The sequence below is a fragment of the Phacochoerus africanus genome, chromosome 3, assembly GCF_016906955.1.
Source record: "Phacochoerus africanus isolate WHEZ1 chromosome 3, ROS_Pafr_v1, whole genome shotgun sequence".
Taxonomy (NCBI): domain Eukaryota; kingdom Metazoa; phylum Chordata; class Mammalia; order Artiodactyla; family Suidae; genus Phacochoerus; species Phacochoerus africanus.
The window spans coordinates 52,471,843-52,488,474 of record NC_062546.1 but is presented as its reverse complement, the minus strand read 5'-3'; the positions used below and the strand labels follow the sequence as shown (position 1 = coordinate 52,488,474).

Genomic DNA, 16,632 nt, shown 5'->3' with positions numbered 1-16,632 from the left:
AAACTGTAGTCCACCTAATCCTCGGGGCAGGGTCTCCTCCCCTGCCCACTTGCATCTCTCACAAGCATCTTATCTTAATAAAATCTATCTCTTGTCCATCACTTTGTCTCTCGCTGAATACGTTCTGTGCTCAGGCACAAAGAACCGGAACCTCAACAAATCCAGACACCAGGTGAGTGATTCTCATTTAAAATCCATGGGTTCAAGTCCCAATCTGGATTTTTGGCTGGGTCCAGCACTTGGGTTCAAGTCCCAATCTGGGCTCTGGCTAGGTTCAAGTCTCACGTATTATCAGTTTCAGAATCAAGTCCAAAGCTCAGTTTGGCATTCAAAACACCGTAATTAAATTCCAACCTACATTCTTCTTCATAAACTTCACTTTGGACCAACTGTACAACTCAGTTCCTTTCCTCGCTTCCCCGGCCTTTTTTGCTCTCTAGATCTGCAGATTTTCACACAGGGATGTTCCTTGCCTGAGGAATGCGTTCCACAGAGTTCCCTGGTGGCCTAGCAGGTTAAGGATCCAGCATTGTTACCGCTGTGGCTCAGGTCACAGGTTTCAATCCCTGCCTGAGAACTTCCTCATGACGTGGGCATAGCCAAAAAAAAAAAAAAAAAAGAATGCCTTTACCACCTCTCTCTACCAGCCCAAATCATGACCAATTTTTGAAAAGCCTACCTAATTTTATTTTGTTCCTTAACATTCTCCAATCCTTCCTGCAGCTAAGTTTCAGTAAAACTTCCTTTTTGTGCTCCATCTCCATTCTGCCTTGTTATTTCCCTAAATAGCTCTTTTCCAATCAAACCAAAAGCTCCTTTCTTCCCCCCTTTTTTTCCCAACCACAGCACCTAGTACAGCACACTGTATGCCGCAGCTATTCTGAATGAATGAAAGGAAATATTTCCAATGATTCAAAGAATGTGGACAGGAGTAACATGGATAAAAGAGCTGGGGGGGGGGGTCACAAACGATTCCACTCTGATTTGGGAAAATATGTGAAAAATATATCAGACTTTATTATTCCAGTAAGATATCATTCAGGGTTGTGGCAACATAGTAAATAAACACGAGACTGGATTGATATAAATAAGCTGAAGCCTAGTTTCTCAGTTATTCAAATGATATGTGTCTCCTCTTCTATTATGATGTTTATAAAGAAAAAAGAATTACACTGTGCACGACAGGATTTCCTTCCAAGAGCTGGAGCAAAGGAAAGCCAGACACTTGATTTAAAGGCTGGATTTGAGGAGTCTGATCTGGCCAGCCAGCCCCTCCCTCCCTAAGAGCCCCCAGCTTCCTGTGACTATAAATAGACATTCTATTCCTAATGCAACCCTTCTTCCCTGAAGGATCAAGTTCTCTTTGACTCTTGAGACACACTTTTATCTTTGTGGTCCTGTTTCCAATGCTTCTGGCATTGACAGAGCAGGAGGTGGGCTTCTGTGCTGGGTGGTGGTGTTCAGGTGGCATTCATCAATTGTCCCTGTCTGACAGAGTCCATTTCAGACCTTAAGTCCTGAAAACTTCTCAGATGGGAAGTACCTGTGAAGATAACACCTTCCCCCTGCCTGGGCGGCGTGAAGAAGTACCCGCCTCGGCGCATCATCTCCAAGGTGGAGGAAGTAGCGTCTCCGTGAGGTTCTCGGTCACGGTCTCGTGTTGTCTCGAATCCAGTTCAGGTAATTTGTGACCTTGGTGTACACACCCGGAACATCCTTCTGCCCACAGCCCAGGCCCCAGCTGATGACGCCAACCAAGGTCATGTGGTTGTCCTTCATACATACCAGGGGGCCGCCCGAGTCCCCCTGCAGAAAGGAGAACAGGTGAGCTGTTTTACAAGAAGGCAGACGCTCTGGGGGAAGTTAGGGTGAACATTCGTAGTATTACTATCCACAGTCTTCAAAGAGCTTAGTTTGGGGAAGGCATTCTTTTTGCTTTTTCAGCTGCCCCCAGCGCAGGTGGTAGTTCCCAGGCCAGGGATCAAATCAGAGCTGTGGCTGCGACCTGTGCCACAGCTGCAGCCACACCGATCCTTAACTCACTGTGCAGGGCCGGGGATTGAACCACAGAGGAGCCGGCTCATTGACCCACAGCACCACAGTGGGGACTCCTGGGGGAGGGAAATTTTATCTCCATGATCTTGGTCCTCTGGAGAATTGGGTTGTTATTTACCTTGTAAAGTGGGATTAAGCTAATTGCTCAGATATTTCAGGTCTGCACCTGGCTTGTAACTCCGCCACTTAGTAGCCTCGGGGCTAACTCGGCTTCAGTGTTCCTACCTGAATGATACTGGAGAATGAATAATCATCCCCAATGGAAGTCATCCTACCTCCCTTGTACGGTTATGGGAATTGTGGGGGAGAAAGCTTAAAAAGCTCTAAAAACAATGTATGACCTTTAGTAAAACTCCCGGTAATTGTTAGCTGTTGTCTTACGGAATGGAAGCGATTTCTGTTTTAACTTGACCTAGCCGGTAGATCATGGTTTAGTTTTTGCGTGCAACTTTTTATGATTGTCGAGCTGGGTGGGGTGGTTGAGGGGTCTGAAGAAACCTTTCAAAAAGAGACCAAAGGTGGAGTTCCTGCTGTGATGCAATGAAATCAGCGGCTTCTCTGCAGCACCCCGGCCCAAGACTGTGGGTTGAAGGGTTTGGCATTGGCTGTAGCCGTGGCTTAGGTGAAAACTGTGGCTCAGATCTGATCCCTGGCCCAGGAACTCCTAATGCCGTGGATGACCAAAAAAGGAAAGAACAAAAAAAAAAAAAGAGAGAGAGAGAGAGAGAGAGAGAGAGGCCAAAGGCTGATAAGGAACCAAGAAGGGGAGGAAGATGCTTGGTGTGATCACCATGTGAGAACTAAGCCCACAAAGTCTTCAGCGCCAGAGCCGGTCCTGCTGCCTCCTGTCCCCTCTGCCCAAGACTTGGTGGAGAGCCAGGTGTGCTCTGGGCACAAAAATGGCTCAGCATGGCTGGTTCCTTGGTCTCTTTAGGTCCTAGGCACACAGATTGGTCTGTGTCTCACACCCAGTGTCCTGTTACCATGAAATACAAGTATGGGGGTTCCCACTGTGCCTCAGCAGTAATGAACCTGAACTAGTATGCATGAGGACTCGGGTTTGGTCCCTGGCCCTGCTCAATGGGTTAAGGATCCAACGTTACCATGAGCTGTGGTATAGATCGCAGACACAGCTTGGATCTGGCATTGCTGTGGCTGTGGTGTAGGCCGGCAGCTATAGCTCCAATTCGACCCCTAGCCTGGGAAATTCCAAATGCCAAGGATGTGGCCCTAAAAAGAGAGAAGGAGAAAAAAGAAAAAGAAAGGAAAAAAAGGAGGGAGTTGCCGTCATGGTTCAGCTGTTAACAAACCCGACAAGGTTACATGAGGATGCAGGTTCCACCCCTGGCCTCGCTCAATGAGTTGGGGATCCAGTGTTGCTGTGAGCTGCGGTGTAGGTCACAGATGAGACCTGGATCCTGGGTTGTTGTGGCTGTGGTGTAGGTCGGCAGCTACAGCTCCAATTAGACCCCTAGCCTGGGAACTTCCATATGGTGAAGATGCAGCCCTAAAAAGCCCCCCTACCCCAAAAGAGTGTCCTAATATCTGTTGCTTTATCCATCACTTTGATAGTCATGTAATTGCCTGGGTTTACAGGAAATCCTGTAGCAGTTGGAGGTTCCGGTGCAGACCTCGGGGAAATTTCCTGCAGTTTAGACTTCTTAAGTTTAGATGACTTTGATCTTTTTCCAATTGCTTTATTCTCTGAGGCCTTCATCTAGAATCCCCAGCACCTCACTGAAATGAATCACTCTTTTCCGACCATATATTTTTTTTCTTTTTTTGTTTTTTTGGGGTTTTTTTTTAGGGCTGCACCTGCAGCATATGGGGGTTCCCAGGGTAGGGGTCCAATTGGAGCTGTAGCTGCCGGCCTGCGCCAGAGCCATATCAATGTCAGATCTGAGCCAAGTCTGTGACCTACATACACTGCAGCTCATGGCAAAGCCAGATCCTTAACCCACTGAGCCAGGGATGGAACCCAAATCGTCATGGATACTAGCCGGGTTCACTACCACTGAACCACAACAGGAACTCCTTACTTTTTTTTTCTTGGTTGAGAATCTGTTGGTAGAGGAACATTTTGCCCTTGGAGCAGGGGGCAGCAGTGAAGGGATGGGTCAGGAGTGAAGGGATGGGTCGAGGGATAGGAGAGACGCTCTTTGAGTTTACCTGGCAGGCGTCGTGCAGGTTTGCATGGTCCCCACCACTTCGTGTGTCCCCGGCACACAGCATATTGTTGGTGATGGTTTTATTAAACAAATGTTTTGAAGTGCAGCGGCTGGATGGGTACAGCCGGACATGAGCCTCCTTCAGCCGCTCAGAATAGAAAGGAGAAGCTGAAAGAGAGGAGGAAAGACTTCTTGTGGTTTTAGGGAAAGTTATTTATAACCCTTTTGAAGGAGAAAGCCAAACTTTCCAATAGTAGCTAACATTTATCAATCTGTTATATGTATGAAATTGAATCTTATGAAATTGGTAATGTTTATTTTTTATTTTTTTGTCTTTTTTGTCTTTTCTAGGGCCACACCTATGGCATATGGAGGTTCCCAGGCTAGGGGTCTAATTGGAGTTGTAGCCACCAGCCTACACCAGAACCACAGCAACACCAGATCCAAGCCGCCTCTTTGACCTACACCACAGCTCATGGCAACGCTGGATCCTTAACCCACTGAGCAAGGCCAGGGATGGAACCTGTGTCCTCATGGATATCAGTTGGGGTTCGTAACCCATTGAGCCACAATGGGAACTCCATCTCTCTCCACTTCTTATCAGAGTCTCTTGGGAGTTCCCATCATGGTGCAGCGGAAACGAATCTGACTAGGAACCATGAGGTTGTGGTTTGGATCCCTGGCCTCATTCAGTGGGTTAAGGATCTGGCGTTGCCATGAGCTGTGGTGTAGTTCACAGATGCAGCTCAGATCTGGCGTTGCTGTGACTGTGGTGTAAGCTGGCAGCTACAGCTCCGATTGGACCCTTAGCTTGGGAACCTCCATATGCCTCAAGTGTGGCCCTAAAAAGCAAAAAAGGATCTCCTGGAAATCTTAAGCTCTCAAAGCACTCGTGCTATTCAGACTCCTCTTAACCTGCACGGCTCCTCTGAGAGGCCGGGAGGGTGGGGCCTCCCTGGGGGCAGGAACTTGACCTCCCTCCACTGTCATCGCAGCAGGGCCTGACCCCAGGCTGGACACTCTCAGGGAACCCCTTTCTCCTCTATCTGGTCAGTACCCCTGCTCGCCAGGCCACCCCAAAACAGACAGGATGGGGCCGCCACTTCCTCACACTCACAGGCTTCATGCTTGCCGTAGCCGGACAGCTCGCACTCCGTCCAATCGGGCAGCTGCAGGTCGGCCTCCGGGAGGCAGACGGTGCGGACCGCATCACTTTCCTGGGCGCAGGTCAGCGAGTCTGATTTCAGCTGCAGCAGAGCTGGAGGGAGAGGAGCGGGGAAGGGTGAGCTTTGTCTGGGGTGGGCGGGGTGGGGGGATGGGATGGGGAAGTGGGGTGGTGTGTGTGTGTGTGGGGGGGTGGTCTGGAAGAAGGTGTGATGGCCCTCGGAGCTGGGCCATCTGGATTCCCCACCCCTTACCAATGTCATTGTCGTAAGTGTCGTCATCAAATTCCTTGTGGACGATGTATTTTTCCACTTCAAACGCCTGCTCCTCCTCTCCAGGGACCAGCCGATACGTTCTGCCCAAGACCACCCTGAGGTGGTGGGGAGGGAACCTGGCAGAGAGAAGGCCTTAGGATGCTCCTCCCCACCGGGCCTGGTCCAAGGTCTTAGGGAGGAGGATGGCCCACCTGGGTTCTCTCCCTACCTCTCTTGGAAGCAGTGAGCAGCTGACAGCACCCAGCAGGAGCTGATCAGGATCCCCCCACACAGAAACCTCTCTCCTGGGGACCTCCTGTTCTTGGCAAAGATGGCAGCCTGCCACGGGTGTGAGGTGATGTCAGCATAGAGGCCTCCTTTGATGCGGAACTGGGGCTCCTTGTACTGTCTCAGGCCACAGGTGACTGGGCGAGGAAAGGGCAGAGCAGGGGGTCAGACCTGGGGCAACCTCCCCGAGCCCTATCTTAGTGTTTTGCCTGGTGTGTCCTCCCATAGAACCACAGAACAGCCTCCACGGCAATAAATCCACAGCTGGCCTGCAGTGAGTCACAGGACCCACCGAGCACTGGGCAGATGCTCTCTTTAACCCTCACAGCTCCCAGCTTCAGAGAGGCACCTGAACCCAGATCTGTCTGACCCCCAAACCAGGGTCTTTCTGCTATGCTTCACCACCTCTAGTTTCTTCCTGTAGCCACTTCCTGGCTTGAGAAATAATGAGGCAGGAGTTCTCATTGTGGCTCAACAGTTTAAGAACACAACATAGTCTCCATGAGGATGCGTGTTTGATCCCTGCCTCGCTCAGTGGGTTAAGGATCTGGTGTGGCCGCAAGCTGTGTGGGTCACACATGCGCCTCTGACTCAGTGTTGTGGTGGCTGTGGCATAGACCTCAGCTGTAGCTCTGATTTGACCCCTAGCCTGGGAACTTCTGCATGCCGGGTGTGGTCATAAAAAGAAAAAAGAAAGGTAAAAAAAAGAAAAAAGAAAGAACACGGCATTGCAACTTCTCCTGGGGACTATTTCCTCATTGCTTTCCCATCTCCTCAACCTCAACCCTCCTTCAAGGCTAGAGTGAAATCCTGCCTCTTCCCTAAAACTCCAGCCCAGCAGGCTCTGAGCCAGCCTGATAATATGGCTCCCGAAGTCATGCCATTTGTGACCTTGGCTGTGAGATTACTGGGAGCTGGTGTCTTACCTGCCCGATTAAACTCTATATTCCCTGAGTTTGGCTGATCTGTGGGTTCTCAGGAACCGATTAATAACAGCCTATTTTCAGACAATTTCTCAAGTTTCATTTCTTAGGAAAGTGGGCCAAGCTGAATGTCTTTCTCTCTCCACCCCGTATCCCTAAGCCTGTTCCCCTGGGTTAACTGGTTTCTGAGAGAAAGGCAGGATTGTTCACAGCCTGTCCTTGCACAGGCCCTGGAGTCAAATGATGGGTCAGGCCTTAGCTCTATTCCCAAACCCAGCCAGCTTGGGCAAGTCACGTGACATCTGAGAGCTTGTTTCCTAACCAGTAGAGTGGGGTGGGAAGGCCACCCTCACCACCTTGTTGGGAGAACCTAGAAGCATCGAGGGGGCAATGAGCATGTGCTGTCCTCTCCTGACACCACCACCACTGTCATCATTGACAGAGCCATCCAGAGAGAGCCTGGGGCCTATGGCTTCTAAGAGAAACTGGTGCACTCTTTTCCTTATTTTGGTCCCCCCCTCCCCCCATCACCTGCCCAAGACTGTTGCCATCCCATCTTTGGCTCGGTCGTGGAAGCCCCCTCCCCATCAAGGCCCCGCCTTTCTGAAAATCTGGCAGCTGCACAGTCTGAACCAGCCACAGTGCAGACACAGGCAGTGGCAGAAGAAACCCATAAGAGTGAGGCTGAGGGAGGGAGGGGGGGCCAGGGCCCTTCTTACCGCACTGAGGCAGGTCACAGTACTCCCAGGTCAGCTTATGGTCCTTCAGCACGTGGCACCAAGGCTGGGTGTCCCCATCTGGATTCCTAGTCGGAAGGGATGAGGGTTTCCACTCACATCACAAGTAGGGGAAGGAAGGACCCTGAGCTCTCTACGGGGCTCCACCGCTGACCCCACCATAGGAAAACTACTATAACTGTTTTTCTTGCATCAACATTACGTTCTCATCTCCCAGCTGTGCTAGGAGAAAACTCTTAGAATGGAATAAAAAGGCCAGGTGAGGAACGGGCAGATGAGGACCAGGTGGCTAGGGGACAGCCCCTCAAACTTGGGATTTGGGTCGTAAAACTGGAGGACTTGACTTTTCACAATGGGTGCTATTCTAGCCAGTGAATAGGTTGGAGGCCATTGTTCCATCCCATCTAGGTCTTTCATGTAACTTTCAGCACCAGATCCTGTCCCAATGGTCTCCCCAACCCCGCCCCTTGAGCAGACGCCCCGCCCCTTGCCCAAGCACTCCACCCCTACGCAGATGCCCCGCCTCTGCGCAGAGGTCCCGCCCCAACCCCAAAGCCCCACGCCTGCACAGATGCTCCTCCCCTACGCGGACGCCCCGCCCTGCGCAGACGCCCGGGATTCTGAGCTGCGCACCTGCAGTAGTTGTGCTTGCCCAGGCCCAGAGTCTGTGCGTTGCTGTTCCAGGCTGTGTAAGTTTTGCCCATCAGGACCAAGGAATTCCATGGGAGGCAGAAGGCCCCAGACATGGTGAGGCTGCGGGTGCCGCGGTAGTCCAACCCTTTCCCAGTGTAGCATTCCTCTTTTTCTGGAACACAAGAGATCTCAGATTGAAACAAAGCCACCCATGCTAAAGTGGGCTCATGAGGTTTGCAGCAGGGCCTGAGGTGGAGCTGGCAGCCTGGGGTGTCCATGGTGGCCAGCCTGGCCGTGAGGAGGGCCGGGCACAGCCCACCTCCCCTTTCCTCTCCTTCAAGCCCTTTCACAGGCGATGGTACGCAGCTTCCATCCGGTGCCGACTTCCATCACGGGCCATGGCTTCCTTGAGGGCTGTGTTGAGAGAGACTCTGAGATATACTCAGGTTTAGCAGGAAAGGATGCTGAGTTCAGCTAGTGGAGATTATTCCTGGAGCTGCCTGCAAAGTGACTAGGGATTTGCTTGTTTATACTTGACAGGCTTCTGTAAACCTCCTGCTTATTGGGGGACACATGGGCAGGCCCAGTTTTCTCAGATTTTTGTCTGTCAGGGTCCTGAAGGGTTTGTCAGACTTGGGAAGGGAGAGGCTGAACCTTCAAGTGCTTCAAATTTTCACATAGTTACCCCATTTTACCTTCTTTTCTCCCCATTTGACACTGACAAGGTGTACCACTATAGTAAAAATTTACTATAGTAAATTTACATATATGTAAATAGCATAATGAGAAGGGACATTTAAGATTTATCAGGACCAGGAGTTCCCGTCGTGGTTCAGCGGCAAAGAGCCCAACTTGTATCCATGAGGATGCAGGTTTAATCCCTGCCCTCAGTCAGTGGGTTAAGGATCCCAAGTTGCTGTGGCTGTGGCATAGGCCAGCATCTGCAGCTCTAATTAGACCCTTAGCCTGGGAACTTCCACATGCTGCCTGTGCAGCCCTGAACAAACAAACAAACAAAAAAATTTATCAGGACCAGTAAATCCCAATTTATACCAGATCTTGGGGATGGGGAGTATGCTTTAGTGTTACTCTAAAGAGTTTCCAGGAGTTCCTTGGTGCCCTGGTGTTTAAGGATTTGTCATTGTCACTACTAGGGCACAAGTTCTGTCCCTGGCCCAAGAACCTCTGTATGCCGAGGGTGTAGCCAAAAATAAAAATAAAATTTTAAGAGTTCCCAAATTCACAAGTCCATCAGCATTAGCTGTAGTCTGAATGCACATTTAGAACTTTAAAGCATATTTTTCATACCATTGTAATACATAACATAATTATTTGTGAAAGCACCAGTAAATTCACAGGAACTTAGTATTTTTTAAATCTGGGAACTTTTCTCACATGAACAGTCTTTTTTTGTGGGGGGCACACCTGTGGCACGTGGAAGTTCCCAGGTTAGGGGTCCAATCAGAGCTGCAGCTGCTGGCCTATGCCACAGCCACAGCAACGTGGGATCTGAGCAGTGTCTGGGACCTACACCACAGCTCATGGCAATACGGAATCCTTAATCCACTGAGCAAGGGAGAACCTCCATGCATTCTCAGAAGGAAACCACTGGCCCTGCCCTGTCTTCTCTGTCAGTGGGGAAACTGTCGGTCAGAGGTGTGCAGAGATCAGCTCAAGGTCAAACAAACAGCTAGTTAGACAGAAGCCTGGGCGAGGACCTAACCTGAGCCTCGTGCCTTTCTTCCCTCTGACACCACAGTGCCTACCTACCGGCCCACTCCTTTGTCTCCTCATTGGCAGAAGTACCATCAGCCTCCAGACCCTGCTCCCCATGAGGCTTCAGGGGCCATGGGGAGGTAGGCTGCACTTACCCTTGGTGCAGGCGGGTGTGCTGCAGAACTCGGAGGTATACTTCTCTGCCTTGGAAATGTAGCACCAGGGCTTCGAGTCTTTGTCTGGGTTTCTGAAAAATCAGTCAGGGAAGGCCAGGGGAGGTGAAGAGTGAAGCCTGTGGCTTGGACCCAAAAGCTATGCTCCCTCTTCTGGGGAAGGAATTCTGGGCTTTTGTTATACACAGGAGAGTTGCGTTATGTTGGGTGGAGCTATGACCTTGTCCTTGTCTTCCTTTGGAGATTGATGATTGATTGTGGTTCAAGAAGATGCACATGGCTGGCAAGTTGCACAAGGGATGGACTGTGATGGTGAGTTTTATATGTTAACTTGGCTGGACTGTTATGACTGGTTACTCAATCAAACACCAACCTAGGTGGTGCTGTGAAGGGACCTGCAGATGTGCTCCACATCTGGAGTCAGCTGACTTTAAGGAAAGGAGATTATCCTCCATTACGTGGGTGGGCCACATATAATCAGTCGAAGGCAAAGGTGTGAAGAGCCAAACTGAAAAGAAATTCTTCTTTTTTTTTTTTTTTTCCTATTTCTTTGCGCCGCTCCCACAGCATATGGAGGGTCCCAGGCTAGGGGTCGAATTGGAGCTGTAGCCCCCAGCCTATGCCAGAGCCACAGCAATGCAGGATCTGAATGGAGTCTGTGACCTACACCACAGCTCACGGCAATGCCGGATCGTCAACCCACTGAGCAAGGGCAGGGACCGAACCCGCAACCTCATGGTTCCTAGTTGGATTCATTAACCACTGCGCCACGACGGGAACTCCCCTGAAAAGAAATTCTGTCTCAAGACTGCAGTATAGACTAACAATCTGAGTTTCCACCTTGGGGGCCTGCCTACAGTTTCTAAATCTGCCAGCTGCAACAATCACATGAGCACATTTCTTAAAATAAATTTCTCTCTATATATATTTATATATCATAAATGTAATATAATTAGATATGTAGTTATAATTATATATTATAGCTATTCAAGAGAAGCAGAACCAATAGATCTATATCATATAATTATATATTTGTGTCATTATAAATAATTTATTTATTTATGTAATTATAAATAATTTAATTATTTACTATATATATGTAAATATATTACTATAATTATATAAACATGTACTATATAATTATATGATATAGATCTATTGGTTCTGCTTCTCTGGAAGATACATTATATATATAAAATATATAAACATGTAATTATATATATGTGTGTGTATATATATTTCTCTCCTTTTGCTTCTGCTTCTCTGGAGAAACCTGACAGGTCTGACACAGGTCTTTTGCCAACTGTGGCAGCTTCTCCCCAGAGGAAACCTCCCAGTGCGGGGGCAGCCCACTCACCTGCAGTAGTTGTGGTTTCCCAGGCCCAGCTTGACAGCGTCAGGCCTCCGCCCATTGTAGGGCTTGCTGGCCAGGCCACTGGTGTTCCAGTTGACACACTCGGCCCCACTCTCTGTTGTGCTCCACGTGCCCCTGTAGGTGATACCCTGGTCCTCGTAGCAGGTGGCTCTGGCATCTGAGGGAAAGCGGGACACACGACACCTTGCATGTAGAGCCCCCGGTCACTTAATTCCCGAAGGGAGCTCACCTCCGCTTCTGTCATCACCGCCAACCAGAGGCATGCTGGCTGCTGGGGTAGCTGGGGTCGCCCAGCTGATGGGGGCAGAGCCAGATTCCAGACTGGCGCCCAGGGCTCTGCTTGTCAGGCCCAGCACTTTGGCTTCCCAACCGGCCTTGGATGGCCTGCCCACCCCACCTGACCCTTGCCCCGTATGCACACACTTCCTTTCCTCGCCAGGTAGGTTTGTCAGCTGGGGTCTCGCGCACTCACACCCACCTGCCGGCCACTCACCTATTTCACACTGTCTCCCGATGAACCCCACAGGGCACTGGCAGACGAAGTCTGAGAAATAGACAGCCTGCAGACATGTCCCCCCATTGAAGCACCGGGGTTCGCTGCAACCTGTCAAGTGTAAGCAAGGGGACCCCATTACTGTCCAAGCAGCCCAAGAGGAGATGAGTCGGAGTTAAAATATGCTCGCCACACATGGGCACTATTCTAAGTGTTTTACAAAAACGAACTCATTTACTCCTCATAGCAATCCACAAAGTCTGTTCCCCCATTTTACAGATGAGCAAACCGAGGCCCGCAGCCTCAAGCGTTCTCCTCGGCACCTTTACCTTGGCCTAGGGAGGAGGCTGCCTGAGCCCCCCTTGAGGGTTGGACAGGCCAAGGACTGTGACAGATAGGGCTTGGGCTGGGAGACTGGACCCCAAGGCTCAAAGCCTGGCCTGGGTGGTCACTTACTTTTGACAGGCACAGAGTGGCACTGGGTCTGGCCATCGTTGCACCAACAGTGTTCCACCCGGTTGCCCCTGAGCAGGGGCCGCAGCCACGACTGGTGTTGCTGGTATATCATCTGTGTTTTCTCATCTCTGCAGGTCACTGTAACGAGAGACAGGCTGGCCTCTTTAGGGCATGACTCACCCCAAACTGGAGCCCTGCCCCCACCTGTCCTGCTCACTTTCAGGATAATCCATCCTTTATTCCTTTCTCTTCTCAGATGGAAGACAACAAATACTCCATATTTTGTCACCAACCACCATTTTCATTTAGTTTAATTGTTATTAAAAAAAAACAATTTAAAATCAAGTTTATTAGAGGGTAGTGCCAATGTTACTTTACAAACAACTATGTGGTCTTTTTTTTTTTTTTTTATGGCTGCACCTGCAGGATATGGAAATTCCTGGGCTAGGGGTCAAATTGGAGCTGCAGCTGCTGGCCTACACCACAGTCATAGCAGCATGGGATCCAAGCTGCATCTGTGACTCACACCACAGCTCATGCTAATGCTGGATCCTCAACCCACAGAGTGAGGCCAGGGATCAAACCCCCATCTTCGGGAGACTAGTCGGGTTCTTAACCCACCAAGTTACAGTGGGAACTGCAACTATGTGATCTTTACATTTAGTTTCTAGAAGTGCTCTGAAAAGCAGTTATTTTCTTGAAATATATTCTAGAATATAGTGATATATTTCTACTGTCTTATTTTAGTTTCAATGAAACATGAACTACACTTGCATAAAACAATTTTTTTTGCCCTCACCCGCAGCATATGAAGTTCCTGGGCCAGGGATCAAACCTGTGCCTCAGCAGCACCACATGGGAACTTCCAGGGAAAATAATTTTAAAAGACCCCTTTTATTGTTTTTCCTCTGATGGGCCCTTGTTTTGAAAGAGTTTATCTATCTTGTTTTGAGAGTTTATCTATCAAAACACATCTATTAATACTCTAACTTCTTATTTTAATTAATCAAAAATAAGCACATGTATGCAAGTTGCCTACCAGAATTTTTGATCCGCATGCGTATTACCACACTGAGAGGACGCATTTCTGGCCCAAAACAAAGAAAATGACATTTTAGTCTGTGCAGACATGGCGCTACTTCCATGAGTATTTTTGGCATAATGAAGATAATTGAAGTATACTCCCATGGATATGGATTTCCCTCTGTCTCCCTCTCTGTTTGCAAACCAGAATGCCAACTTAAAAACTCTTTAACTTTTTCTTTTTTCTTTTCTTTTCTGTTTCTTTTGGGGGAGGGGTTGTTTTGTTTTGTTTTGTTTTGTTGGCTTTTTTAGGGCCATACCCACGGCATATGGAAGTTCCCAGGCTAGAGGTCAAATCAGAGCTGTAGCTGCCGACTTACCCCGCAGCCCCAGCAATGAGGGATCTGAGCCAAGTCTGTGACCTACACCATAACTCACAGCAATGGTAGATCCTTAACCCACTGAACGAGGCCAGGGATCAAACCTGCCTCCTCATGGGTACTAGTCAGGTTCGTTACCACTGAGCCATGATGAGAACTCCCTTTTTTTTTTTTTTTTTTGTCTTTGTTGTTGTTTTGTTGTTGTTGCTATTTCTTGTTTCTTGGGCCGCTCCCGCAGCATATGGAGGTTCCCAGGCTAGGGGTCGAATCGGAGCTGCAGCCACCGGCCTACACCACAACGACAGCAACACGGGATCCGAGCCGTGTCTGCAAACTACACCACAGCTCATGGCAATGCCGGATCGTTAACCCACTGAGCAAGGGCAGGGACCGAACCCGCAACCTCATGGTTCCTAGTCGGATTCGTTAACCACTGCGCCACGACGGGAACTCCAGAACTCCCATTTTTTATTCTTAGGATCCTGGTGGAATGTTCCTTGGGTTTCTAGGGTCAACTCTAGACATGGCTTTGCAGAGGAGGTCTTCCCATGGCACTCCTGTGAGGTATCCCAGGCTTGTTATCCCCTTGTTACCCACTGAAGAAGCCGAGGCACAGAGGTGTTAGATAACAACAATGCCAAGTGGAATCTGGGAGGATGGGGATCACAGCCCAGGGAAAGGCCCCACAGCCTAGAGGCTGTGTGACCCTGGCCTAGTCACTCAGGCTCTCTGGGCTACATTCCCATCTGTGTAACAGGACTTTGGGCCATTGGGCTGGCAGGCTTCCAGCAGCATGAGACTCCCTGCTGGCTGGCCCCTGAAACACACCTGTTCCTGTCCCCTCAGAGCCTATGTGAGCAGTGAATGAGGACGCAGACATCTCTGCAGAGCCTCACCTTCATTGGAGCTTAGGTAAGCAGGGCACAGTGGGAGAAAATCCCCAACAGAGCCTAGAGCACACTGACCCTGACCCTGAGCCCTGTTCCCGCCTCCATTGACCCCTGTCCACCTCAGTAACCTCACCTCTGTACGATCTGACTCCTCTTCTGAGTCGCCTGTGGGTTTCCTGCAAAGACATGGTGGGTGGAGGGGGGGAAGGGAAGAAGGATCAGCACAGGCAAGGTGTCTTGAGAATAAAGGTGATCAAATCAGAAGACCATCATCAGCCCACCAGTCAGATACCACCTGCCCAGAGCATCCCCCTCAGGTAACTGGTCCAGGTGGAATGCTCATTACCTGCCTCCCTGTCTAATTCTTCCTCTCTTAGACCATCCAAAAGGACTTTCTGAGTGATGGAAATGTCTAATATCCATGCCATCCAATATGGCAGTCACTGGTCATGTATGGGGACTGAGCACTTCAGAGGTGGTGTGACTGAAGTGGGTTTTAAGTTTCATTTAACTTTAACTCATTTTATTTTATTTTTTGGCTGCGCCTGTGGCACGCATAAGTTCCAGGGCCAGGGATTGAACCCTTGCCACAGCAGTAACCAGAGCCACAGCAGTGACAACACCAGCTCCTTAAGCTGCCACACCACAAGGGAATTCCTCATTTTAACTATTTTTAAATTAATAAAGCACAGAGAACTCTACCCAGTATTCTGTGATAGTCTGTGTGGGAAAAGAATCTGAAAGAGAATGGATGTGTGTACATGTATAATTGAATCACTTTGTTGATTGTCATGACCTTGTAAATCCACTAGATAAAATAAATTCTAAAAATAATAGAAAACAATAAAATATTATAATAATGAAATTAAAATAAAAATTAAATAAATAAAATATTATAATAAAAAATTAAAACAGCCACATGTGGTTAGTGGAGTTGAACACCTCCCACCCCCACACACACCCCTTGCTGTCCCCTACATGTAGCGGTTCCAATTCTTCCTTCTCTAAAATCCTGCTGTGGGGGCAACACTCTTTGACTCTGTGATGCCTTTGGCTGCCGGCATCTTTACAGAGCATGTGTACTGTAGAGCTCCCGTCCCCACTAGGTAGCAAGCAGTCCGCAGGCAGCTCAAATGTTCCCACGGCTTACAGCACGTGCCCTGTCTTTTAGGAATGCATTATGCAAACACATCCTTTAAAGTCAACTCCAAAGAAGGCATTTGAGAGGCAGCGTTTTCTCAAATCAGGATGGATGCCTGGGATTCCCCCTGGAAGCGTGGATCCCAAGCATTATCTGCCAAAGGACATGTGTCCGGTGGGTCCCAGCACAGACCCCAAGCTGTACACCCACCTGGCTGGGCGAGGTGCAGATGGCCCCACACAGCAGGAGCACACACCAGAGCTCTCTCTTCAGTGCATACATTGTTCCTCAGTGTCTTCCAATGCTGGAAGAAGATGGGGAAAAAAGAGATTAGTCGTGTGATGTGAGAGGTCTGAAAGGATGGCCAAGTTCAGGAACCTGCCGGTCCCTCGAGCATCGGCACCCACAGCAGGACAGGCCATCACAAGTGTCTGGAAGATGGTATTTTTTAAAAACTGATGTATATTTTGTATGTAAGATACACACAACATAAAATTTACCATTGCAACCATCCTAAAGTATAAGTTCAGTGGCATGAAGTACATTCACATTGTTGGGCAGCTGTCACCACCATCCATTTCCAAACTTTCGTCTTCCCAAGCGGAAGCTCTACATCCACTTAACACTAACTCCCCATTTCCCGGCGACCACCACCCTATTCACTATTTCTGTAACTTTGACTGTTCCAGGTAACTCATATAGATGGACTTACACAATATTTGTCCTTTTGTGTCTGACTTATTTCACTTGGCACCAGGCTCTC

General features: G+C 49.1%; 1 protein-coding gene across 3 annotated transcripts in view; it reads right to left on the bottom strand.

Annotated features, from left to right (window-relative positions):
* Positions 1–993: 993 nt before the first annotated feature.
* PLAT (plasminogen activator, tissue type) overlaps positions 994–16,632 on the bottom strand; it is a 28,771-nt gene continuing 13,132 nt past the window's right edge. Inside the window, exons 2-15 of one of the 3 annotated variants that reach the window (XM_047771790.1) lie at positions 16,080–16,173; positions 14,862–14,904; positions 13,475–13,522; positions 12,436–12,573; positions 11,980–12,090; positions 11,469–11,643; positions 10,094–10,185; positions 8,223–8,394; positions 7,572–7,657; positions 5,871–6,066; positions 5,642–5,778; positions 5,341–5,481; positions 4,225–4,391; positions 994–1,806 (exon numbers count right to left, since the gene is read on the bottom strand). In XM_047771790.1, the coding sequence (XP_047627746.1) occupies positions 1,648–1,806; positions 4,225–4,391; positions 5,341–5,481; positions 5,642–5,778; positions 5,871–6,066; positions 7,572–7,657; positions 8,223–8,394; positions 10,094–10,185; positions 11,469–11,643; positions 11,980–12,090; positions 12,436–12,573; positions 13,475–13,522; positions 14,862–14,904; positions 16,080–16,151 (1,737 nt within the window). In that variant the 5' untranslated portion in view covers positions 16,152–16,173 and the 3' untranslated portion in view covers positions 994–1,647. The remainder of the gene's footprint in view (positions 1,807–4,224; positions 4,392–5,340; positions 5,482–5,641; positions 5,779–5,870; positions 6,067–7,571; positions 7,658–8,222; positions 8,395–10,093; positions 10,186–11,468; positions 11,644–11,979; positions 12,091–12,435; positions 12,574–13,474; positions 13,523–14,861; positions 14,905–16,079; positions 16,174–16,632) is intronic. The other 2 variants (XM_047771791.1, XM_047771792.1) reach the window with 2 other exon arrangements.